Source organism: Fusarium solani, assembly GCF_023522795.1.
Source record: "Fusarium solani strain SB1 chromosome Unknown bctg00000001, whole genome shotgun sequence".
Lineage (NCBI taxonomy): Eukaryota > Fungi > Ascomycota > Sordariomycetes > Hypocreales > Nectriaceae > Fusarium > Fusarium solani.
The window spans coordinates 2637841-2662811 of NW_027072156.1; the positions used below are offsets into that span (position 1 = coordinate 2637841).

Below are 24971 nucleotides of genomic sequence, written 5' to 3' on the forward strand. Positions count from 1 at the left end.
ATCCCAATGAATAGCTGCACCAAAGCCACCCCTGAAAGGTCGTCTCAGTGACCAACACTGATATCGCATCGTTTGCCTGTTTGTATCCGACACTGTATAATGTCTTTGTGAGTAGCAGTTAATTTTCATCAATAGCAGTGCGTTGCTGTAAAAACTTTGCATCACCTGCAGGTGTCTGCCAGTGCCAGCTTGTGCCAGGCCAGCAACCTTCTTCACCTTGCTTGACCCCTCTCACTTATTCTCTCTTCCTTTCTCTCTCAACTACTTCTCCCCTCAATCTCCCATTCTTCTATTCTCACAATTCATCTACTTCAATCGGACGCTCGCAACGCACTATCGACATGGCGTCTCCGCCTCGGCGCTCACGAAAGCAACGCGCCGCTGCGCCGACCAAGTTTACCGACCCAGGCTCCGATGATGATTTCTATCCGGAGCCTTCCAAGAGAGCCTCAGCCCTTAAGGTCTCCTCAGCCTCCAAGGCTAAAACAACCTCAGCCAACTTGACCCGTTCAAGCTCCAGCGATGATGTCCCTCTCATGGCTCGCAAGAAAGCCAGAGCTGTCAAGCGTGCTGCAGCACGCCGGGCCGCTATGAGAGACGAAGACGCAGGATACGAGAGCTCCGGGTCGAACTCATCCATTCCCGCAGTCGTTTCCGAGAAAGCCACCAAGTCGCCGGAGCAAGTTTCTCCAGTCAGCAAGCGAGGTGCGCCCAGGGAGCACACCGATTCTCCTGCAAAGAGAACCCGGATCGTTTTCAAGAATAAAAATAGGTCTTCCAATGGAGCATCGTCCTCGTCTCCAACTTCTCCCACCGAGCCAGCGGCTCCATCGAACTTGGCGACTCGGTCAGTGGAAACGACTCCCGCAACCTCGCTAGCTCCCTCGCAGCCACCGATCAGCAGAGAGACAGAAGTTGCTTCGTTGATGACAAGCTCCCACGAAGCAACAACTCTCCACCCAGCGGGCCGCTGCCCTGCCGCTCTCTGCCCTGCAGCTTTACCTCCAGTAGCTCTCCACCTAGCAGCTCTCCATCCAGCCGGAGCTGCCAGTCTCCAGCAATTCAGCGAGTTTCTCGTTCACATACGCAACGATGCCGATGCCGCACAGAAGAGTATGCAGGATGTCTTGGATGCTCAGGCTATGCAAGCAAAGATCACTGCCCTCGAGAACCAGTTGGCAGCACTCGGCGCTCAAGGTACTCAAGACGCTCAAGGCGCTGGGGGTGATCTTGCCGCGTGCCAGAAGGCCCTCGATGCCAGCCGAGCCAGAGAAAGGAGCTCTCTGCTTCTTTCGAAACCTTCAAGACGAAGAACCAGGAACAGGAGAACTATATCGGCGAACTAAGGTGCTACGTCAACCAACTGAACAATGAACTGGAGAAGGGCTCCGACTTCCCCTATGAAAAGATCTCGGACGATAAGATTGAGCACCAGTGGCTTCAACTTGCCCATGAGATTCAGAACTTCACCCTACAAGTCCTCACCAGGGATCCAACCCGTGTCATAGCCCCTCCAGGAGCCAACACAGCCCAAGTCACCGCGCTCAGTGCCAAGCGCAAGCAAGACCCGGAACTGGCCAATTTTCACTTCCAGAAGCACATTTGGGACCGTATCAACAACGAGGTGTTCCAGGCAGGATCTAACATCTGGGGTGGCCGCGGTGGGCAATCTTTCAATCGCCTCTGTATCGATGTCGCAGGTAAGATCGTCCACCAACCCCCTTTCTCTTTGTTCTGATGTTTACAGTTCTTCAGGGAGCGGTGCCGAGGAGATGAAGAACTTCAGTCCGTTGAAGGCGCAGACAGCCAGTATCCTACGATCTACTCACGATGACGTAAACAAAGCTCAGGTGGCCAAGCTTGTGACCGGCCTTAAGGCCGACCTCCACGTCTTCACCAACCCCGAGATGACCAAGGACTCCGAGAAGGTCAAGGGTGTGGAGCGCCGCTTGAAGGAAATCATTAACCGAGCTATGCACCTCAACAGGTTGTTTATGACGTCGAGAGCCTTCTTCCTTCCGATGGGTGTGCAGGACCAATACCAGGATGATAATGTCGACATCCGATACACCAGAGGAAACACGGAGAACACTCAGCTTGAGCTCCAGGTCTCGCCCCAGATCGTCAAGTATGGGGACGCAGATGGGTACAACTTTGAAAGTCGCATCATCGTCTGCAGGGCCATTGTCACCATGTGCGAGGTGAAGCCGCGAGGTGGGAAGCGCAGCCGGGAGTAAAGGAGTAGCACGGATCTTGTTGTCCTCCAAAGGTAGTCAATGGAGTATAGTAAGAATAAACAAAATTGCTCTAAGATATTGGATTATTTTATGATATCTTCTGAAAACTCATTTACAATGCTTGAGAGGACTTACCCTCCTGATGTTTGTTTCTTTCTTGGCCCGCGTGGTTATGAACAGGCATGCTCTTTATTGAGGTTGACAAGAACCATGCGGAGAATTCCCCGCGGGATCTCAGGCCCTGTTGGAGCTGGTTCTCCAACTTCCCACCACCCTTGGCTTCCTTCTTGGCTCTTTTCCTTCTGCCAACTGCTTGCTCGTAAATCTTGAGGCGTTGGTGATGATAGGTTTCATCACTCAATCATCTAGTCTTAATATCTTCCAAGTCAAGGAGGGAACCAAACGCCTGTCTCGTTCCAGTGACGTCGATACTTGCGTCTGTACCTACAGATGAGATCTATGTAACTAGCCGGGCCATCCCCGCATACACAGCATGTACCTCTCCAAGAGCGCCTGTGTTTCTCTCGCAATGCCTTCCCCTTCGCACTGTGGCGTCGATATTACCAGAACACTTCAGCGCAACTCCAAGAGCAACCAAGGAGGCAAAGTGCGCTTTACCGCCTACTTTGCCTGTCTTGTACACAGTATAACCTCTGTAGCCCAGTAGCAAGATTGGGGCTCCCTCACAGGCCAGCACAGCATTCAGCAAAACTCGAAACGAACGAAAAGGTGCAACTCCCCAATTTCAAATCAACCCCTGAACTGTCCGTCAATTACCAGAGCCTCCTAGCACTCATGTTTGGTGCCAATTAAGTTGGTCAGTTTAAGTTTGTAGAGAATGGGGCAATGACCTTGCAATGATTCCTAGACAAAGAACGTATTGTCGAGCTTGTTCATGTGTTGAACTGTTCTCGCTGAACTTGGCAGCCGAATATCCACTCTGTTATTAATTGCATCTTCCTTGCCGCTGCTCTTTCCATCAACGACTTCGCAATTGTTAGTGTTTGTATCCTTGAATGTAATGATTCCGGCCATTGCCATGGTCCTAACAAGATGGCTAAACCCTCTCCTCCCAAAACAACCACCATACCACACTACCTTCTTGGCTGAGACACATTGGGATAATTGGTACTTACACATCAGTGTTAATCTAGCAGCTAGCTGTCAAGGGATCCCTTTCCGAACTTGTCATCCATCCAACAGTTCCTGTTGAGTGTCAGCATAGGGTAAGTCATGATGATAGACGCCAACGGGGATTCACACAACCGGACTCAATCCCAGAATATACCTGTAGAAGGGTGCCATATTTCATTCAATAGGAATCTAGGATTGAGTTGGTATAAATGGTGAAGGGCAGCTCTGCATTGTGTGAATCGTCGTCCAACGCGAACTTGACACATGATCGTGAAAGTAAGAACAGGAACACATCAGTGTATCCAAGTCTGCTCCATGCGATTTGACACTACGGCGATGTTCTGGACCCAAACATAGGCCAACATGGTGTGTTAGACAAAGAAAGTTGCCATTGACAATTAGACCTACACAGGCCGTGTTCAGCAACATGTGTTCATGGTTGTTCTGTATGTGAAGCGCCGCCTCCTCCAATAAACTACAGTCATGTAGTCGAACAAAACCTCGCCATGGTTCGTCTAGCGGCAGTTCCTTGATTCACCTGTTACCATCAAAGGTCGCTACCATGTTCCCTTATTCCCGCGACAAACATATATACTTCGACACCGCTACCCCAAATCAGTGACTGATTTCAGATGAACATAGCAACTAGCTTGCCACTGACACCTGGAATACAGTCTCGGCGCTGATATCACTAGCCATGCCGTCAGAGTTGCTAACTCGCATCGAGCTACCCTTCCTCCTGGCACTCCGTTATAAGGAGGATCCCGGCCAGCACGACTCAGGCTACGTGCGGCCTCAAGGAAGTCCTGTTCCCTACCCCGCCAACAACTATCAGAGGAGCGCCGCTGGCTTCACGGATCCCCGGGTGAGAGAAGATTGTGGCTTGTGGGCCACTCGATTTCTTGAGAAGCTTTTGACTCATTATTGGGAGTTTCCTAGAGCTGAGATGTGGACGTTTAGCTATGAAGCAAATCTCCAGGAGACTCAGTGCGATGAGTATCGCTGGATCGGGATGAAGGTCATGTCTCCTTACCTTGAGCCTACTCACGACCAATATAGACAACTTGAGGCGGTCCTCAAGCTCCTCAACGAGAAGTTAATCACCTTTGCCAGCGCTGAAACAAGACTAAGACTCACATTCACACCTCGACAAGGAGCCTTTAACCTCGAGCGACTTAAGGAAATCGCATCTATGCTATGGGTGACAGATCCTCTCCTGAGTAGGCTTCACCCCCCTCACTGCGGGCCGAGCTCACTACCCTCTCTGGGCTTTCAGTTCACAAACCTTGTCAGGAAGCATCATCCCATCGACCTCAAGATGGAAATGGGTTTGGGTGTTCTTATCGATGATCCTTGGACTGATCGCCTCTCCTGGCACCGCCGACAGCTCAGGGTCATGGCTCATCCTGGAGAGTTGTGTGAAGGGAGGTATAGACCTGGACTCGACAAGATTCACAAGGCTAAATCTATCCCAGACCTACTTCATCTCTTGGAGTTGGCTGTTACAAAGGGAGGCAATAAGCACAAGTTCCAGGCGGCATACAACTTTCAGAACGCCTCCGACCAGACGCACCCACGTATTGAGCTAAATCAACATTGCGGAACTCTTCACGGTCCAGCCATCGTGGATTGGGTCGCCATTTGCAAGTTTATTCTCGAACCTCCTCGACCAGTGCACGACTCATCTCTCATCGCAGCGTCAAGAATCTTGAGACAGCGTGTTGAGCAAGGCTTCACCGTTTTCGATTGTCTGCGCTCAGACGGCATGGAAAAGATGAGGTACTACACGCCAAAGAAAGAATTCCAAGTCCCAGACTTGATCTACTGGCCGGTTCGGACAAGGCCTGTCCTTAAGTATGACCCAGAGCCTGGGCTGGCGAGATCTTACAGGTCGTTGGACGATGCTGAGATGGAGGCTCAGAACTGGGCCAAGTTCACTAAAGGCGTCAAGGGTACCAGTAACAGCACCTACTCCTTTGGCGTGGAGCTGGAAATGTTGCTCCCTACGTCGGAACATCCAACCAAGGACCTTAAACCATCTTTTTACACTTATCAGTATATCGACGACCCCCCTGACCAGCTATTCTTTGACATCGGAGAGAAGCTTCGTGTAGCACAGGAAGAAGGCCAGGGCGAAGGAGTATCCCGTCGGGACTCGCAACCATGGACCCCGACGTTTCCAGAAACTGAGCCAACCTCGACCACAAGTAAGGGCGATTTGAATTTAGACATGGCCATAAGGAATTTCGATTCCTGGCTGCTTGATCAATTGCTGACTGATCCAGAAGTGAGTTCATCAGATACTTCAATGATGGACGTCGGCTCAGTTCCTGCTGCGAGCCTTCTTGATTCTGACCCGATGGACGTTGACACATCCTGCGAAGAAGACACTACCCCTGAGAACGACCCCCATCCCGACGATCCCAGGGAGATTGCCCACGGGAGATGCTTTTCTCGCCGAGCACATCAGATAGCGGGCATCATCTCTTCATTCGGCCACCCAGCGTACTTCATCTGCAACCACAGCAACGGCACCGGCCGCCCCTGGAAGCGCGAGCTAGCAAAACACGGCCTCTTCCACGTGGGCGACCTAAAACTCAACTACCACGCGTGGTCCCTCGAGCAAGACGGCTCGCTCAGTGAGTCCTTGGCCTGGGCCGGATACTGGAAGCTGACTGGCCTTGAGCTCATCAGCCCAGTCTGCCAGGACGTGCCTGAGGACTGGGAGAGGATCCTTGAGGTTGTTGGTGGCGTTGCGACAAAAATCAGGGTGATTGAATCTGCCACCTGCGGACTACACGTCCACGTCGGCAAGGGTCAGCAGATCCTTCCTATTCATCTCCTTCGAAAGATGTTCTGCCTCATGTGCTGCGTGGAGAATATTGTCTTTAGCCTCTGCCACCCCTTTAGGAGACACATGATATACTCAGCTGCCTTGATGATGAATGCAGAAGAGATAAGACGGGATTCCCAGAATAGAGCTCCACACCCGGACCTTAAGAAATATTTCCCTGACGAGGTTGAAGAGGATCCTCTTCTCTGGGTCGTCTTGAAAGAGATGTGGATAGTACGTGATCTGGACCAGCTCAAGCATTACTGCCGCAAGGTCTCGCTGTCCGTATCAACTTGTCAAGCTCTCAACGCGAAGGGCCAGCCCCCGGAACAGGACGAAGAGGAAGTCTACGTCAAGGGCACAGTCGAATTCCGTCACCTAGAAGGAACCATGAACCCTGACTTGGTGTTGCGATGGGGTCAGCTCGCTGTCGCACTCTTCCAGTTTGCCGACCTCGCAAAGCCGGATGACTGGCAAAAGCTAATCAGCACCGCGCTCAAGTGCAAGGACTCGAGGAACTATAACCTTGACCTTCTTGACGACTTTCTCCAGCAGCTTGGTCTGGGGAGGACTTTCCCTTCTGGGAGCACAGAGTTCGTTGCTCCAGTGATATAAAGATACCAGGGGGGAGTAGTCTGGTCGTAGCCTCTTACGGTGAGCCTCCCCCTAACGCCAAGTTTCAACGTGCAGTCTCCAACGAAGGAATGGAGGCTCTACGAAAGAATATTTGCCAAAGAGATAGAAGGCCGCCGTATCTGGCCCAAGAGCAAGGGGAAATTAGCTGATACTTACTTCAAGGAGTTGGAGAAGGTGAAGTACACAGGCATGGAGAGACTAAATGTAGCAGCATTAAGAATAATGAATTATGGGTAGCGCTGAGCGCGAATGACTTTTTAGCAATAGACCTAACTTTAGTCATGTCTGCACCTCGACACTGTTCCGTGAAGCCTGTCTCGAGGCTGCGAAATGTTGGCGGAGCATCGATCAGAACGTGTCTGCTATGTTGCCCTAGGTATGATTGACCTGGGCGTGAGTAGGAGTAAGGGTTGGCGACCTCTTCTGCCCGCTGTCTGAAAGGCCGCGCTTCTATGCGCTGCCTTCATAACGACAACCTCGGCGCTGCGCTGGGCCTTTGGCTGACAATCTTTGATGACACAGCCAACCTGGTTGATATTCTTCTTGCCGATTCCTCGCTCTTACTAAGTCGGCGAACCGTGATCCCGTTCGATTATGTCCTCTCTGCCCAGTGGTCGAGTTCCGTCGTTGAGCACCATCGCCTCTCGATGCTGTCGTCGAAGTCGCTGCTCCTCGGCCGAATGCTCTCGGGTGCGAGGAATCTGCTGCTCGGTGAGAGCGCCGTCCGCAGCCTCCTCCTGGATATCCATGGTGGCCTCTGGGGTCTTACGAAAGATGGTCCGCATGCTCTCCTTCCAGTCCACCAACCCTGCCTTTTCCAACGCCTTACGTCCACGCCTCTCATCCTTGATTCTATCCACGATCTCGACGATCCGATTGCTCTTGAGGTCCATGTAGTTCTTGAAGTTCCGACGTCTCTCCTCAGGATCAGTCCCCCATTCCTGCTTTGCCAACCATTTCTCGACGAACCGTGCCTTAATCAGGTCGCGAGAACCATACTTGTTGGTCAGCTCAAGGATGAACATGAGACAAAACCTCTCGGCCATATCGCGAAGGTAGTACTCGTCCCAGTGGCTGTCGGTGAGATCTGGTCGCTCAACGTCGTCCAAGCTCAACTCCAGAGACCTCACAAGAGCAGAATAGCCTTTGGGGTTGTTCAACTTGGACAGTCCATCCAGACCTAAAGTGGTTAGTTGTCTCCCCGAAAAGTGTCAAGTTTTCATACCAAGTGTTTGCCCCGTAAGTAGGGCCAGCGCCCGAAGACACTTCATACGCTCATCGTAGTCTGGCCGCGTGATGCCAAAAAGCAAGGAATGTGTTGTTTCGCGGTCGTTGATAGCCCGATCGCAAAGAATCTTGATGGCTATATCCCTGATTGAATAGTTTGGATGGTCTAGAAGCTTCTCAAGGGTCTCGAGTTCTAGAGAATCCTCTGTGTCCTGCGTGATGTACTGGGTCTTTGGCTGTGCTGGAGGGATCTCGTTTTCGTCGCGGATGTATGTAAGCGTGGTAAATATGGTACTAACGAGACCAAAAGTGGCAAGACCCAGGCTCACAAGAACTACCCGCTCATCGCGGGCGAAGGCGAGTAGGCTGCTTGCCCAGCCCATGTTGATTAGATCTGCTTGTTGAGTTCATGTTAATTGAAGTTGGCGATAGCGATAGGCGAGAGCTCCTGACGTCAGGGCATTCTGCCATAAGATACCGCCTTTAGCTCCTGCATAAGGCACCTGGGGGCCTTGGACGGCCCCACTTTTGGCACGTCCCCAGACCTGATGAGAACACAACGAAACTGTCAAGGGAGGTTGACGAGCAAAAAGGAAAAGACAATTCCATTCAGGAGAGATGCAAAATGCAAAAAGCAATGCGTAATCTGGGAATCGAACCCAGGGCTCCCCGACGTTACTCGAATGGCAACGGAGAATTTTACCACTAAACCAATTACGCCTTGATGTCACGTGAAAGAAACTGCCTGAAATTTTGATCAGATCCTTTCCAGAGACGGCAGGGTCTCTTGCTTATAGAAGCCGCCCCATAATAATTTGCTGATAACGATAACGCTTTTTCCATTGGAAAAAATCTTGGAGACTCGGTCGTAGCGCAAGTTGTAATTAGCATCGCATTCGCCATGGCCGGCTCTCAGCTCAAGCGCCTCAAGGCGTCGCTCCGAGAGCAAGGAATTGTCGGCCCTCAGCAGTCGAAGAAGCAGAAGCGCCGTGTTGCTCAAGATGAGCGGTCCCGTAACGAAAAGAGACTGCAGAGAGGGGTTGTGTTGGAAGGCATTCGCGAGCAATTCAACCCTTTCGACCTGAAGCATGCGAAAGGACCCAAGTTTGAGGTCACCACCAACCGGCCGAAGGCGCCTGGTATTGCAGGCAGTATCAAAGGCCGTCCTGGTCAGGCCAAGGCAGCCAGCGAGGAGAGGGTGAGTCGCCAGACACTGTCGCATTGGGTGACAATCCAACTAACAGAACCCAAAGCGCCGAGAAACGCTCCTAGTCGAGATGCAACGACGTAACAAGGTTGGAGGTATCCTCGATCGTCGATTCGGTGAAAACGACCCGACCATGGCACCCGAAGAGAAGATGTTGGAACGATTCGCCCGAGAGAAACAGAGAAGCCACAAGAAGAGCTCCATGTTCGACCTGGAGGATGACGAGCCCGAAGACGGCCTCACACATATGGGAAAATCTCTTTCTTTTGACGATACGAGGCCTGTGGACGACTTCCAAGAAGACGACCTGGACGAGGATTACGACAGCGATGTCTCAGTACGAGAGAGGCAGCGACTGAAGCGCCTTCGCGACATGGCAGCGACTGGCAGCGACGGAGAGGACGGCGAAAACGATGAGCCCGAGCGGAAAAAGACTAAGAAGGAGGTTATGGAAGAGGTCATTGCAAAGTCCAAGCTGCACAAGTATGAGCGACAAGCGGCCAAGGATCAAGACGATGATCTGCGAGCAGAACTCGACAAGGAGCTACCGAACCTCCATGCGCTCTTGTCTCAAGGTCGGCAGGGAACCAAGGCTCAGGCTGCAGTCTCGACAATCGCTGGCGTTGATCGCGATGCTTTCGAAAAGAACTTTGATCTCCAGGTGAAGAAACTCGCCCAGGATAAGAGGGCCCAGCCTGCGGATCGAACCAAGACAGACGAGGAAAAGGCTGAGGAGGAGTCCAAGAGGCTTAAGGAGCTTGAAGATAAGCGCCAGAGACGCATGAGAGGAGAAGAGGTCTCGGATAGTGAGGACGATGAGGCAGACAAGCGCAAGAAGAATCAGCAAGATGAGATGGACTTGGACGAGGATGACGAGGATTTCGGCCTTGGAGGCGGTATTAGGGCCCGACCAACTGCGACGGAACTGGGATTCGATGATGAGGATGACTTTATCATCGATGATGATCTTGTCGCCAGCGGATCGGACTTGGAACTTGTCGACAGTGACGAGGACTCGGATATGGAGGGCTCTGACGAAGAGGCTGATGAGGAGGAGGAAGATGACGAGTTCACCAAGGGCCTTCTCAACGAAGAAGAGCGCCGCAACCCCGTTTTTGAGGCCGACTCGACGACAAAAGCCTCGGCAATCCAAAAGGGCGACGAACAAGGCCTACCGTACACCTTTGAGTGCCCTCAGTCTTGCGACGAGTTCCGAGTGATTATCGCTCCATACCCAGCAAAGACATTCCCTACCATCGTTCAAAGAATCCGCGCCCTCTACCACCCGAAGCTCAGCAGCAAGAACAAGGAGAAGCTGGCCAACTTCTCCACAGCTCTGGTCGACTTTGTCGCTCTGCCTTGGGATCCTGCGACATCCCCTCCCTTCGCCGTGCTTGAGAGCATTGTGCGACATATCCACTCTCTTGCCAAGATGTTCCCTGTCGAGATCAGCCAGCAGTTCCGACAAAACATTGAGGAGATGGGTCAGTCACGGCCTCTGGCCTTGGGCCCCGGAGATCTGATCCTGCTTACTGCTGTTGGCTCCATCTTCCCCACGTCCGATCACTTTCACCAGGTTGTCACACCTGCCATGTTGACGATTGGGCGGTATCTTGGCCAACGAGTCCCTCAAAATCTGTCGCATTATGCTATCGGCACATATCTCTCTATTCTTGCCGTCAGCTACCAGAAGCTATCGAAGCGATATGTGCCCGAGGTGATTAACTTCTCTCTGAACACACTCTCTGCCCTGGCTCCCGTTGCTGCCTCAAAGCAGCTTGGAAACTTCCCTCTTCACACTGTCCCCGCTGGTATCCGTACTGAAGGTGCTGGCAAGACGGCCGTGAGGAGGCTCAACTTTTCGGACTGCGTTGACGAGGAGACTGGTGGTAAGGAGGCGGCGGCTCGCAAGGTCGCTATCCTTGACACCACCGCCCAGCTCTTGGAAGCGGCTGCGGATACGTGGACTGGAAAGAGCGCGTTCCTTGAGACCTTTGGTCAGGTTGCTGCTGTGCTGAAGCATCTGAACAGCAAGGGTTGCCGTTCTCGACTCCCCCCAGCCCTCGCTGAGAGAGTTGAGAAGCTCCAGGCCAAGTTTGAGAGGATGCTCAAGGTTGCTCAGCTATCACGCCGCAATCTGGAACTTCACCACCACCGACCTCTGGCCATCAAGACGTACGTGCCCAAGTTCGAGGAGACATTCGACCCGGACAAGCACTACGACCCCGACCGGGAGAGGGCGGAGCTGGCCAAGCTCAAGGCGGAGCACAAGAAGGAGCGCAAGGGAGCCATGCGGGAGCTGCGCAAGGACGCCAACTTTATGGCTCGGGAGAAGCTGCGGATCAAGAAGGCCAAGGACGAGGCGTACGAGAAGAAGTACAAGAGGCTCGTGGCCGAGATCCAGAGCGAGGAGGGACGAGAGGCGAACGCGTACGAGAGGGAGAAGTCGGCTCGAAAGAGGGCCAAGAACAGGTAGAGGAGCACTTTGGCATAGGATACCAATATTACATATTTTCGTCTGTCATACTGGTTTGGCTTTGGGAACTTATTATAGGACAAAAAGTTATGCGCAAGGTTGCTGGATAGAATTGAGCATGAAGGTTAGTCTAGACTTCCCTAATTTATGATATGCTTTAGACTAAAGAACGTCATAAATTAGGAAAGAGTTCAATGATATTTTGAGCATACTATGAGTGTAATTTGTTCATGTCTTACAGTGCCTTCACCCTTGATCAACCTTCTGTCGTCCCTGACATTCGTCCAATGACTTCACCTGTGATAGCCACACTGTGCGCCGCTTGACCGAAGTGCCAATATGGAGTATCTTAACTTAGATGTAGCAAGAAAACGAAGTCCAAAACTCTGGTAAAGGATTTGGTTAAAACAATCCTTAGCTTAAGTGCAGAAACAGCTCACGATGTACCCCTCGTTGAGGCCGTCCTCCTAGTAGTTGAGTAGAGACTCTTATTGGCACTGTATCTCAGCGCTCCGACCACTGAGTTTTAGTGGAGACCACTCTGTGAGAAAGAACAATCCATCAACACCATCAAACTTACCAGCCATCTCGTTTTTTACCATTACACGCTCAATCGACAGTCTATCAATCAAGTCAGTTCTTACCAGAAACAATCCGCTTATCATTTCAACATGAGCTCCCATCAAAACGGTGCAAATGCACCAGACGAGGAAGAGGATGATTACATGAACATGACATTCGAGGATCCCGCGCCAATCAAAGAAACATCTCTGCAACGCACACAACGTCTCAAGCGTGAATCACGCGCTCGAGGGCTTGTCAAATCAAAAGCCCAGATCGCAGAGGAGGAGGAAGCCGCGCGAGAAAAGGCCTTGTCAACATCGATGCTCGATGACGCAAAGGCTAAGAAGAGCAAGGGTCTTGCCATGATGGCCAAGATGGGCTTCACGGGCGGTGGCCTAGGAAAGAAGACGGACGATGGCAACGCCCCGGGCCGGGCAGAGCCGATCAAGGTCAGCGTCAAGGAGGACCGTGGAGGTATTGGATTAGAAAATGAAAAGAAGAGGAGACTACGAGAGGCTGCGGAGGAGAGGGATATCAAGATGGCCAAGATGGACCCCGATGAGTATCGCGAGCGGGTGAGAAAGGAGCGCGAGGATGCGAGACTCGAAAAGCAGTTCTTTGCGGCGCAACGCACAGCAGAACGGATGGACGATGAGAAGGCAGATCCTCAAGGCCAACATGCAGTCGACGCATCAACAGATGAGACCGATGATTCTCAAAAGAAGCCAGCGCCGATATCATCTCGACCTCTCAAATCAGTCCCCGTGCTATACCGCGGTCTAGTTCGACACCGAGAAGAAGCAGAGCGTGATCGACGGATGCGGTACGACCTTGAGCAGTCGCTATCACGGCTGCCAACATACGAGGATGACCAAGAAGACGAAGACGACAAGAAGGCGCTGGGGAAGGGACACACGGTTTACGCTACGGCTGAGGATCTCGACGAGGAGGATGAAGAGCTGGATAATTTTAATGCATTGGAGATTGGTGAGCGACTCATGAAGTTGCTGGAATATTTAAGGGAGAAACATCAGTATTGCTTTTGGTGCAAGATGGCCTATCCGGATTCGGAGATGGAGGGTTGTCCAGGTTTGACAGAGGAAGACCATGACTAGACTGGGATAGCAATGAACGTTCAGAGTGCGGGTGCGGTACCAGAGAATTCTTTGTTTCACACCTATATGTACATTTAATTTCTATTATGCTTCCTTCATGGATAATAAAGGCCATGACAGCACCATGCTGATGTTATATCAATAATACTGAACAGGGAGACTTTGCAGATGATGCTTTGTAACAGTGACCGATCATTCTAACCCATACGCATTAAATCGGAGCAAGATATGTAGTCTTGCCTGCGGAGGATGCGTTCTCCATCTACATCCGGTTGTAAGAAGAGGCTCAGAAAGCACACGATAACTGTTTTATCACTGTGCCTTGCTCGTCGATCCTATCAACACCATGTGTATCCATGCCGTTCCAGTTGCCCACTGCTTGAAGTGCAATACGAAACTGGAGCCCTGGGGCAAGATTCGTCCTTGCTCCAAGGCAATAGAAGAAGACCAACGCCGGTACCACATTCCCTGTGAAGTTACGGGGCTTCAAGTGAATGGCCCAAGGAACCTCATGTGCCATGCCTGTCTGGAAGGCTGTGGCGGAGTGAACGATTTTAATAAGAACCAGAGGCAAGGTGGAAGAACTGAACAGGACGGGTGGTAAATAAATCACGACCCAGAACAGCCAGGGGACGCCCTCAATAGAAATAAGGACCCGTCTTGTAGTATTAGTAGATAGGCATTAGGAAAAAGGTAGGGTCTTTAAGACCATTTAGTTGTCTGCGTTGAGTATGTCGCTTTGACAATACAGTGATTTCGGTATGCGTTTGTCGAACTATTCACCACCTTCCAGCATGTTTGATCGAGAGTTCACGGTAGGAAATGGAAAAGGAAGAAAGTCTATTGTCATAAGTCATAAAATGGTCGCTAATCGGATGCTACCCGCTCGATGGTCGTGGTGCGTCGGCCAAAAGGCCCTCTTCCTCGTCTCTTAGGACCACAATTTCTCTCCGACCAGGTCCAGACTTTGGTGACGGTACTGTCCAAGTTGAAGCCGGAAGAGGATCATCGACAGAGGGAGGCCTGCTGATCTGGAACTCGTTGGTCGAGGCCTTCCACTCTTGATGGGCGATGACGAACAGTAGCGAATGAACGAACCTATAGCGGCACTTATTAGTAGCCATTTCCTAGAACATCAAGTTTCGAAACTCACACTTCAGCAATGCCAAAGCAGAACAAAGCCCGGGTTGCAAGGTGAGGCTCATCTGTGGTCTGGTCCAGGGTTGGTACAGCATGATCGGTGGTGCCAAGATATCCAATCAATGACGATGCAATCACAAACGCCAAGCACAAGACTAGGTCAAACTTCATGCGGGTAACAGGCTCGTGACCAAGGCGGCTGCGCGTGCAGAGGTAGATTGCGTCCACGAAACTCCACGCAAACGCCATACATGTCTAAAACGGTCAACTTGAGTCGGTGAAAGGAGAAGCGGAAACACGTACAAGGGGTCCGAAGAGGATGATGGTTGTCGCATCGGAAGAGGAGCCGGCGATGAGTGAGAGAACCGTGATCAGGAGGACAGCGTCGAAGGAGATGGAGAGGAGACGGAGGTTGAGTTTTGCTGCCCACAAGGGGCCTGAAGAGAATCGTTCGGAAGTCATGGGAGAGTTTGTTTGATGGAAATTTTGCTCGTCTTGTTCGAAATCGGGCTGTGAGTGTGGTTGCACAAGATGATGGTTATCTTGGGGCCGGCGGTGAGTACTTGGCAAAAGATGCCCAGACATGGCCCAGCTAGTGTAGTCTAACCAGTAACTAAATAGTTAAAAGAGTAAAAGAAGAGACGCACAAAATACGTACAGAAGAAGAAGAGGTCACCCGCACATACTTATGTGGTCGTGACGGCATCGGGCTTACACGGTTCCCCCCAAAAAACCGGTATCGAGGGGATATTCCCCGTAGGATCAACCAGCAAAATCCTCAGGCGGATGGATCCCTGCATGGCGCAGCATCACACCTCGCACTTTCGCACCCAAGCCCCAGCGAGATTAGAGGTGTACAGATGGAGCATCAGCCTCCGTGGGAGCTTGGACTGCCCTATTCGGTTCATATCCTGCGCCCTACCCCCCAGATGCCGTGTCAGGTTTCAAGGGGCGCGCCCACTTGCCGGCTGTCGTTACGCGCATAGGATGAGGTGGTTTATTTTTGCCCACAAGGCTGATGGAAGGAATCTGTTGGTCGGGCACTTGCGTCAAAGAGAAGATGACGGCTTATGGCCCTTGTCCCGTCAGATTGTCATTGACCTCTATTCCCGCGTGATTCCTCGTTTCATGTTTGCCACTCAGCTGGTTTCAGTGCTCTGCGTGTATTGCTTCTCATAGAGTGTTTTTCGATAACTCTTTTCGGAGCGGAGCGGGCCTCCGTGAGAAACGGATGTCCGGGCCGGACTATCACGTTCGGGAAATTAAAAGATGCCAACTCCGTACGGGAGTGCAGGACTGAAATTAGGTAAACTATTGATAGGTCTCCGGCCGAGGCTCTTTAAGCTTTTATTTCACATGGTCATAGGCTTTGTCTTGGCTTTGATAGGCTTCATATCCGCTTCCTCGCCATAGCTGCCTACCTAGGCAGGTAGATGGATAAAGAGAAGCAATCACACCGATGACTTGAAGAATACAGACGCGGTCAAGACAAATGAAGATCCCAGGGTTATGAGCAACGGGTCTGTGCCAATGACAGGCAACCTGGCGAGTCTCATCCAGAACGGTTTTACTTGTCATGCCATTCGTCCCTAGTCCCAGTCTTGGTTATTAACCCACCGAAACTATCCTCCTCCTCCATCACCAACAATAAGCACAAGTCAATTCTTTTCTATATCCCACCGGAAATCGGACTTGGCAAAGATCGATGTCGCAATCCGTAGCCATTAAGCTTGCTTGCTTGCTAATCAAAACAAGAGCTGCTAATCCCGAAAGGCCAACGGGAATACCCACTTATGAGGCTCTTGATCGATGACCCTGACTCTGTTGGTCCATTCACCGATTTTTTTTCCCTTTTGCAAAACATTTGGATATCCATGTCGCTTGTTTCAATTGATGCCTTTTATGCCAACCCAAAGTTTGTATACATCTTGTTGCTCGCGCTGGACGCGAATAGTTGCCGCCAATGACGTCTTCCACCCGTTCGGCCGAGAAGCCAACCACTTCGGACCTCGAAATCGCCCAAGAGAATGACTTTGATGCTGTGGCATCCCCTGAAACCAAGGCCGGGGCTACTGAGAGCGCCTTGGAGTCAAGTGACGAGGCAGATACGATAGTCCAGTCAAAGTACGACTCGAGCTGGATTCGTAGAGTAACGACACCAAAGAATTGCCGATGGGATGATAAATCTCCGCCTGCGCTGACCATGGCGCTTTGCTTGCTATATGCCATGGTGCGTCCGCGTTTTCAAAAACCCATTCCAATAGCTCTAACTTGTTAAGTCTGCTGCTTTTACCGTGGCCAACCTTTACTACAACCAGCCTATTCTCAACAAGATAGCTGCCGACTTTAAAGTCACTTATGAGGAATCGTCTCAAGTTGCAACTCTTCTGCAGTCGGGTTATGCTGCGGGACTTGTATTTGTCTTACCGCTAGGTGACATTCTCGAGAGACGACCTTTCATCATCTCACTCATCATTGTTACTGCGACTCTTGTAAGTTGTCTTCACAACCCATCTAGTCACTCACTTACACAGACTTAGTGGATTGGGCTCTGCGTGACCAACGACTTTACAGTCTTTCGCGCCCTGTCTTTCATATGCGGTGTCACCACAGTCACGCCTCAATTGATGATCCCCCTTGTGGGAGACTTTGCTCCTCCGCGTCGGAAAGCATCTCTCCTGGCCATTGTCGTTTCTGGACTCATGCTTGGTCTCTTAATGGCCAGGTTCCTGTCTGGAGTTGTCTCCAACTACACGAGCTGGCGCAATATTTACTGGTTCTCTTGCGGCGCCCAGTATTTACTCGCCTCGGTGCTCTTCTTTTTCATGCCTGATTATCCTTCTACTAACCCGGATGGCCTCAACTATTTCCGCGCCCTTTGGTCGATTCCTTATATGATGGCTACAGAACCGGTTCTTATCCAGTCCTGTCTTATCGCCTATACCCTCTCGACCATTTTTACTTCGTTCTGGACAACCCTCACCTTCTTGTTGGCGTCTCCCCCTTACGACTACTCATCACTACAGATTGGTCTCTTTTCTCTAACAGCAATCGCAACCATCATTTCAATCCCGCTGATTGGAAGGCTCATCGATCGTTTCGTGCCCCTGCTTTCAACAATCGCCGGCCAGATCCTCGCGCTGATTGGCACTCTTGTTGGCACATTCATCAGCAAGTCCACCGTGGCTGGGCCCATCATCCAGGCCATCGGCATCGATATTGGTATGCAGACAGCTCAAGTGGCAAACCGCGCCGCCATCTTCAACATCAATCCCAGAGCGCGCAACCGAGTAAACACGGCATACATGGCTTTGGCGTTTGTCGGTCAGTTGACGGGTACGGCTGTTGGAAACAAGCTGTATGCCGATGGAGGTTGGAAACGAAGTGGCGCCTGTAGCAGTAAGTCGAGGCACATGAACTCTTTAACAACATTTTCTCATTCGGTTCAGTTGCCTTTGTCGGAGCTTCAATTATCATTTCCCTAGCGAGAGGCCCTAGAGAGACGGGTTGGGTTGGATGGACAGGGGGATGGCATCCACGAAGAGATGATATACCACCTCCTGCTCCTCGGGATGAGGAGACGAGTCAGCCAGAAACTACAAAGGAATAGGCCAGCAATGACCTATTTAACACACAATTACATCAAAATTAGCGTGCTTCTATACTCATCAGTCATTTAGCACAAAGCTCTACACGATCAGTGCCCCTTGGACCACAATTCATTGACATATAAGCAAGACATGACGCACAATCTTGGCACATAATACTTGAGCATCCAATCATAGATTTTTCATGATTTGATCCGACTTTGCCTTCTTTTTAGATACTACGTCGTGCCGCCCGGTCCTTTTCCCCTAACTCCGTCGCATCATTGTCTAGGCAGCTCTCGTCCATCCTTTACCTCTTCTTGCCCTTTCGCTTGTTGGCCTTGCCCTGCTGGACACCGGAAGCCTTGCTCTTGCTAAGCGAGTCGGTACTCTTGTCGAGGAGCTCAAAGTCCTCGCCGGCAGAGTCGGTGCTGGGTGTTCGCTGGGGAGCATCTGAGTCATCCTCGTCGGCGGGGATCTCAATCTCGAGCTCAGGGGTCTTCTTGGACAGGAAACGGCCGGCGGTGATGTTGAAGAACCAGATGGGAACACGGACAACGGCGGTGTCACTGAAGGTGGGCTTGGCGAGCTCGTTGGGCTGTGTGGTGTTAGCTTGGTTACATCCAATGGCCAAGGACAACTTACATCAAGGAGGAACTCGTTAACCTGGCCCTCCTCGTCTTCCTCCTCGAGGTACACATCTCCAAGAGAGTCAACCACGAGGATCTTGCCATTCTCAGCCACAACTCTCCGGCGAGCACCAGAAGGACCAGCAGCATCAGGGGTAGCAGTTCCAGAAGCAGGCTGGGGAGCCCGGCGGGTCTTCTTCACAGCGGCGCGACCTCCCTCGCGCTTGGCAGCCTTCTCCTGCATACGGCGCTCTCGTCGGTTCTGAGGGATAGGAGGAGGGGTATCCTCATCGTCGGAGGGAACGGGGGCGGGAGCGGGAGCAGGGGCAGCGTCGACGCCGGGGATGTTGAGACCGCCACCCCAGGCCGTGTCACGGGCAAACTTGATGTAGCGCTCGACAAACTCCTTCTGGCGCTTCCAGCTCATGTACAGGGTCAGGTAGTGAATACCACCTCCGACAACAAGGAACAGGCCAATCATGACGGTACCCAGGCCGGGTCTGTAGCGGTTGTAGTAGTAGTCGGTGCCCTTCCACAGAGGGAAGCCATTGGCGAGGAAATGATCATATCGGTCGCGCTCGGGTCCGCGCAGGATGTTGGCGATCAGAGACAGACGGGCCTGAGCCTCACCGGCCTTCTTAACGGCGGTCTTGATCTCAGCAGGAGTGGGCGGCTTGACGGTAGCACCAGTCTTCTTGTCCTTGCCGGCCTTGGCGCGCATCTGCTGCTTGACCTTGTCGGGGTGCAGAGAGCGCGTCTTCTTGCGGTAGGCCTTGGTGATGTCGTCGAGCGAGGCCGAAGAGGAGATGCCGAGGATGTCGTAAAAGGTCGCGGCGGGATCGGGCTCGAAGCGAGAGATTTCATCGCGAATGCGAAAGATTTCGCGATCTGCCGGATATTAGAGTCGCTAATGCAAAGGGTGTAGCTGGTTAACATACCCTCCTTGCTCCAAGCAGCAGCCAAGGGGCTGAACAGGGCGAGAAGCCCAACAGACAAGTACGAGATCTTCATCTTTGCCCGACAATGTAGGAGGGAAACCTAGAGAGGAGAAAGAGAAGGAAAAAAAAGGGTTCCAAAGTTAGAACAAGGCCAGCTGTCCAGAAGTACAAGGCGTCAAGCCTCAACTTATGTCTAGCTGGGGGGGTAAAAGAAGCCCAATGCACCGAGAAAAGCAAGGCGCCGCAAACGCAAAAGTTTGCACGGGCGGGAATTGGATCGAAGCGCAAGAGTTTGGGTACTCGAAAAAGGCTGACTGAGGTTTTCGTTGAATGTCGTGGCCTTTAAAAGGGTCGACAATAGAGACAGAGAATGGCCGAGACCCCTTGCGTTTTGCAGGGAATATTTTAGCCTAACAGGGGGGGGGGGGGCGGGGACGGGACTAATTGAGATGCATGTGTTTGTTGGTGGAGGAAAAAAGTAGACGTCAGAATCATAAAAGTCACGGGTTTATTGACTCTGATGTCTAAACGAAGTCTAATATCATTCAAAACATCACTACTAAACAGTTCAAGGTCTTGTATAATTTTTCCCATTTATAATTAGCACAATTCTCAAAGCTTTTGAGCATCTATAGACTGGTAACTGTATTCATACTGTCTGCTTCTTTCTGTCCACCCCTCGACGGGCATGTATCCGTACCTGGGGCAGAGTCCAGCCACAAGAGATCGTCTCAAGCCACGTTTCCAAATATCGCGATAGATTCGGGCTAGGAGCCGATAGTCTATTATAACCCGTGATAAGTTCAGCTGTGTTTCTCCTTTTCGAAGCCTTCGTCAGGTATCGTTGGCAACATGCTCTCGAACTCGGCTCAAGAAATGCTCATGAGAGATGTGTTTTTGACGAGGTTTAACCTGGGTTTACTCTATTTGTTGACTTTATTCACTTGGTGAATCATGACCTCGTTCTGCTATAGCTAGAGTTCATGCTGCCCCTATTTATCCGTATCAATCCCCATTGCACTGTATCACAACCCAGCCTAGAACTGCTTTCAACTTCTCAATTGGCCACATCCAACATAACAATACTCAACTCAATCAGTCGAAACCGAATCGTCCAAATCTACACACACCTTCTCACCCTCCTGCAAGTATCGCCTAAAAAACTCGCGCTGCCGAGCAAGTCCATACGAGCTTCCCCCACATCCATGTTCACCCCCAGGAATCAACACCAACTCGTAATTCTTTCCAGCCTTGTTCAATGCCTTGACAAGCTGAAACGTCGAGGACGGATCCACGTTGTCATCGAGTTCTCCGACAATCAACATCAGCGCCCCCCGTAGCTTGGCCGCGTGCGTCACGTTTGACGACTCTGCGTATGCCTCGTCGACGGGGTAGCCCATCCACAGCTCGTTCCACCACAGCTTGTCCATGCGGTTGTCGTGACATCCAGAGTCAGCTGCCGCGGCTTTGTAAAAGTCGCCGTGGTGCAAAAGAGCTGCGGCTGCGCTCTGTCCGCCGGCTGATCCTCCCATGATGCCCACGCGGGAGAGGTCCAGCCACGGGCGAGTTTCTGCTGCGGCTTTGAGCCAGGCGGTGTGATCTGGGAGGCCTGAGTCGTGAACATTCTTGTAGCAGACGTTGTGGAAGGCTTTGTTGCGGTGACTTGTCCCCATGCCGTCGACTTGCACCACGACGTAACCCTGGTCTGCCCATTTCCGCTGTCTGGCTAGAGCTGAGAAGGCTTTTGGAACATGGAAGTCGTGTGGTCCAGCGTATATGTCATCAAGGACAGGGTATTTCTTGTTACTGTCAAACTCGGCAGGGCGAATGATGATTCCGTATATCATGGTTTCGCCATCCCGACCAGGAGCTGCGAACCTCTCAGGCGGAACCCAACCGTCCTTCTCCAATTCTTCCATGGGCGTCTTACTGAGTTCCAGCAACATCTCTCCAGAAGCCCCATCACGTAGAACTGTCGTCGGCGCCAAGTCCACCCTCGACCAAGTGTCTATCAAGAAGCGCTTGTCCGGAGACCAAGTCCAGGAATGGGACCCGTCCCCTTCTGTGAGGATCTTGAAGTCAGACCCGTCAAAGTTGACGCAGCAGAGATGTTTGTGATACGGGTCCTGTTCAGGCTGGAGTCCATAGCCCTGGAACCATACACGGCGCTCGTCTTCCTTGATGAATTGGACATCGCCAACTGTCCAAGCTCCATTGGTTATCTGGTTGCTGATGGCACCTTGGGCGAGATCAATCAGATAGAGGTGGTTATATCCATCGCGCTCACTCGACCACACCAGCTCGTCTGATTCCTCGAGGAGTTTGACGTACAGCTTTGTGTAGTCGATGAAGGTGCTGCTCTGCTCTTCAACAAGAGTCCTTACTTGCCCGTCGATGCCGATGCCGATCACCCTGAGATGTTGATGGCCACGCTCATTGAAGAGGAAGCGGTACTCGTGGCCACTCTTGCTCCATCCCAGATCCCTTATTTTGTAAGGGTTCCTGAACAGTGCGTTGTCTGTTGGGACCTCGCGATGACTTTCCAGGTCAAAGAGGCGAGGCCTGTCGATTCTCACCCTGTCCCCTGGCTTCAGATATTGAACACTGTGTAGCTTCGGCTCAATCTGGTCGTCTGGAGATGATTCCACGAGGTGTATCTTGTGGTCCTGCTCGGGGGTGTATTGCCAGGCAACCGCATACCGGTTGTCGGGTGACAGGTGCAGCTGGCCCTCGTCGTAAGGATGTTCCTCGCTGCCATATTCAGACAACTGTTTCCCCTGACCGTCCTTCTTTCCAAACCAAACGTCGAAATTCTTGACGTAAAGTTGAAGTTCAGTCGTCGAAGCAGTTGATTCCCCCTCCTCCTCAAAATCGTCATCGTTGCTTGGCGAAGAAGCTTCCTCGTCCAGATCGACAAGATTCTTGACAACGACGACATCGGTACGCTGATCCGGTGCTGCGTAGATGGCCCGAAACCTCTCATCCAACGCATCTACGAATCTCCAGACATGGCCGACGTAGGTTTCTTGACGCACTGTCCCACCGTTATGGATGGTGTGGTACCATATCGGTTCGCCATGCCAGTCGATCCAGAATGCTTTGATGGTTGTCCCCGTGTGGTTGACAAAGTCGACAGTTATATCAGCGTCGCCGTTGGAAGAGGGGATCTCTTTCTGTAGGAACTGATTCGACTCATCTGAGGAGAGCTCGCCCTCCCATTGTCTCAGGTCGTTTCCAGGCCCATACTCCCATTTCTTATCGGCAAAGCGGAATCGGACAGATGAAGTTTCGGGGATATACTCGATCCAGGTAAATGGAAGAGAATCTTGGTCCAGTTTCTCGCCCGTCTTTTCCTCCAGAGCCTCGGCCAGCTGCTTGTGGTCAAAGGCGATATCACGACGCCTCTCGACGGCATCAACCAGGACAAATTGAAACTTGCCAGGCTCGGAGAAGTGTCGATACCAGAATTTTGTTCCGCCTGGAAGCCATTCAGGCTTCACCGTGGTGGCCTCGATCCATCCCTGCGCTATTTTATTCATGGCTCGAAGCGTTTGGTGGTTTAGGGGGAAGGGATGTTTGGCCAAGTTGAAAGGCAGATATGGACTTAAATTTGTGAGGGGATTGCCATGCTGGCTGCCTAGCATGTAAGCGGCCACTCTGGCGTTTGGGATGCATGAATGCCTGATATTTTGTGCCACATAAGCGGCAATTGAGAACCATTGGTTTGAGTAAATAATAGGATGTTTCCTTCCAATAAAGGATTTAGGAAGATTTGGTTCACAAAGCAACGGGGGAGAAATTATCGAAGATGAGGGTTGACGGCGATATAGCGACACACGGAAAGGACAGGACAATAACACAACCCCAAGTAACATACGTATTTCAAGAATAATAAATCATCCTCTTTATCCGTCTTTCTAGTCGAAGGGTTTGTTAGAGAAATATCATCGTGAAATGCAAAAAGGATAGTTTAGGGTAGTCACCTTCCGGGGGTCACAAACAAGCAAAATAAAGAGAATAACTCAAAGACATATATGGCTAGGCAGAATCTTTGAGAGGAAAAAGCATTAAATGAACATCCTCGTTAATTAAACTGTCGTAAAATACCGCTCTACTTGTGCGAGTTTGTTTGTTTGTTTCTGTTTATTCTGTGTGACTCTCACGATACGACAAATGCTTCACTCCCCTGGTTTCAGAGGTCAACTCTCGAATATCTCAATTAATGGTAATTTAGCCCTATTTAATCATCTGAGCAATTGAATAGGACGATTAAATCCTTTCTAGCCAATTTTGCACTTTATATCTCATCTCTAGAGCCAAATCTGAACCAAAGACAAGGCGGATATTTTGTCATTTTGTACCCCGACTCCGACACGCGCCGGATAGAACTGTCAGCTTACCCGGCGATACCGACAGGACTTCTCTACCAATGAGGCAAAGGGATCGGCACGGAGGCCGAGAAGACCGCAGAAGCGGAAACGGCGGGCGTTATGTAGAATCTCATCTTGTTAGAAATCTTACATGGTGTTCAAACATGCACGCAAGCGGGTTGATTGCATCAAACCCCAAAGTTCCTGACCGAGCTCCCCGGCGGCGATCGTATCAACGGCGTAAACCCTGCCACATGGGATTGTATAATCTCCGACAAGGGATACGAGGGAAGTACGCGGCGGCGTCTTGTTGACATTTTTGACAGTCAGCGCCGCCACGCACAACGTTTGATTAGCTGCCGTGTTGCGCCTTTGGCGGCTTCGCTAGATTCGAACCCTTGACGGTTTCAGCTGCAGGGCATCGGATTTGGTTTGTTTAGGCTGCAACTTGAGGGTATCAAGGGTGACAAGCTATTGAACTGTTGGTTGTTATGACTACTATTCTGCCAGTTATGCTTGGAGAACATTCATTAAATGGAATGCTCAGTTCTTCATTCAGGACCACCTCCCCATTCATCGTCGTAAGCTTTAATTATCACCGAGTACCAGACTCCGTCGGACAAGCCAAGTCTTGACCGATGAATCACACGGCAAGTTAATAATCACACCTCAACAAAGGGTCCGAGGCCATCAACGTTATGCAAGATAAGCTCTCGACCTAACATGGGCCAGCTCTTGGCATTATCACGAGCAGTAGCATTTCGTCATGCCTGTTGCCCTCCATCTGTCGGGGCCTTTGTAGCTTGGTCCGTCTCATCGGCCGAACGTATTGGTCGACGAATCTCAAGATGAAGAAGAATTCCATGCCCCAGGACAAA

At 51.3% G+C, this 24971-nt stretch overlaps 9 protein-coding genes across 9 annotated transcripts; 5 read left to right on the plus strand and 4 right to left on the minus strand.

Annotated features, from left to right (window-relative positions):
* Positions 1-341: 341 nt before the first annotated feature.
* On the plus strand, positions 342-2237 carry MRS44_002934 (uncharacterized protein; the record flags this gene model as incomplete). Its single annotated transcript, XM_065623007.1, has 3 exons — positions 342-1197; positions 1248-1700; positions 1756-2237. 3 exons carry the CDS (start codon positions 342-344, stop codon positions 2235-2237), a joined length of 1791 nt encoding a protein of 596 aa, XP_065479079.1.
* Positions 2238-4068: 1831 nt separating this feature from the next.
* MRS44_002935 (uncharacterized protein) lies at positions 4069-6819 on the plus strand (the record flags this gene model as incomplete). The annotated part of the gene is made up of 1 exon (XM_065623008.1): positions 4069-6819. The coding sequence occupies one exon, from the start codon at positions 4069-4071 to the stop codon at positions 6817-6819; it is 2751 nt and encodes a 916-aa protein (XP_065479080.1).
* Positions 6820-7403: 584 nt separating this feature from the next.
* Positions 7404-8450, minus strand: MRS44_002936 (uncharacterized protein; the record flags this gene model as incomplete). Its single annotated transcript, XM_046275250.2, has 2 exons — positions 7404-8020; positions 8066-8450. The coding sequence occupies 2 exons, from the start codon at positions 8448-8450 to the stop codon at positions 7404-7406; spliced, it is 1002 nt and encodes a 333-aa protein (XP_046137046.1).
* A 518-nt stretch (positions 8451-8968) lies between these two features.
* MRS44_002937 (uncharacterized protein) lies at positions 8969-11750 on the plus strand (the record flags this gene model as incomplete). The annotated part of the gene is made up of 2 exons (XM_065623009.1): positions 8969-9265; positions 9312-11750. 2 exons carry the CDS (start codon positions 8969-8971, stop codon positions 11748-11750), a joined length of 2736 nt encoding a protein of 911 aa, XP_065479081.1.
* Positions 11751-12421: 671 nt separating this feature from the next.
* Positions 12422-13429, plus strand: MRS44_002938 (uncharacterized protein; the record flags this gene model as incomplete). Its single annotated transcript, XM_046275251.2, has 1 exon — positions 12422-13429. The coding sequence occupies one exon, from the start codon at positions 12422-12424 to the stop codon at positions 13427-13429; it is 1008 nt and encodes a 335-aa protein (XP_046137048.1).
* Positions 13430-14307: 878 nt separating this feature from the next.
* Positions 14308-15154, minus strand: MRS44_002939 (uncharacterized protein; the record flags this gene model as incomplete). Its single annotated transcript, XM_046280781.2, has 3 exons — positions 14308-14527; positions 14583-14824; positions 14873-15154. 3 exons carry the CDS (start codon positions 15152-15154, stop codon positions 14308-14310), a joined length of 744 nt encoding a protein of 247 aa, XP_046137050.2.
* Positions 15155-16532: 1378 nt separating this feature from the next.
* MRS44_002940 (uncharacterized protein) lies at positions 16533-18179 on the plus strand (the record flags this gene model as incomplete). The annotated part of the gene is made up of 4 exons (XM_046280782.2): positions 16533-16799; positions 16849-17061; positions 17110-17968; positions 18019-18179. 4 exons carry the CDS (start codon positions 16533-16535, stop codon positions 18177-18179), a joined length of 1500 nt encoding a protein of 499 aa, XP_046137051.2.
* Positions 18180-18466: 287 nt separating this feature from the next.
* Positions 18467-19796, minus strand: MRS44_002941 (uncharacterized protein; the record flags this gene model as incomplete). The annotated part of the gene is made up of 3 exons (XM_046270571.2): positions 18467-18754; positions 18802-19673; positions 19724-19796. 3 exons carry the CDS (start codon positions 19794-19796, stop codon positions 18467-18469), a joined length of 1233 nt encoding a protein of 410 aa, XP_046137052.2.
* Positions 19797-20814: 1018 nt separating this feature from the next.
* MRS44_002942 (uncharacterized protein) lies at positions 20815-23262 on the minus strand (the record flags this gene model as incomplete). Its single annotated transcript, XM_065623010.1, has 1 exon — positions 20815-23262. The coding sequence occupies one exon, from the start codon at positions 23260-23262 to the stop codon at positions 20815-20817; it is 2448 nt and encodes an 815-aa protein (XP_065479082.1).
* Positions 23263-24971: the final 1709 nt, after the last annotated feature.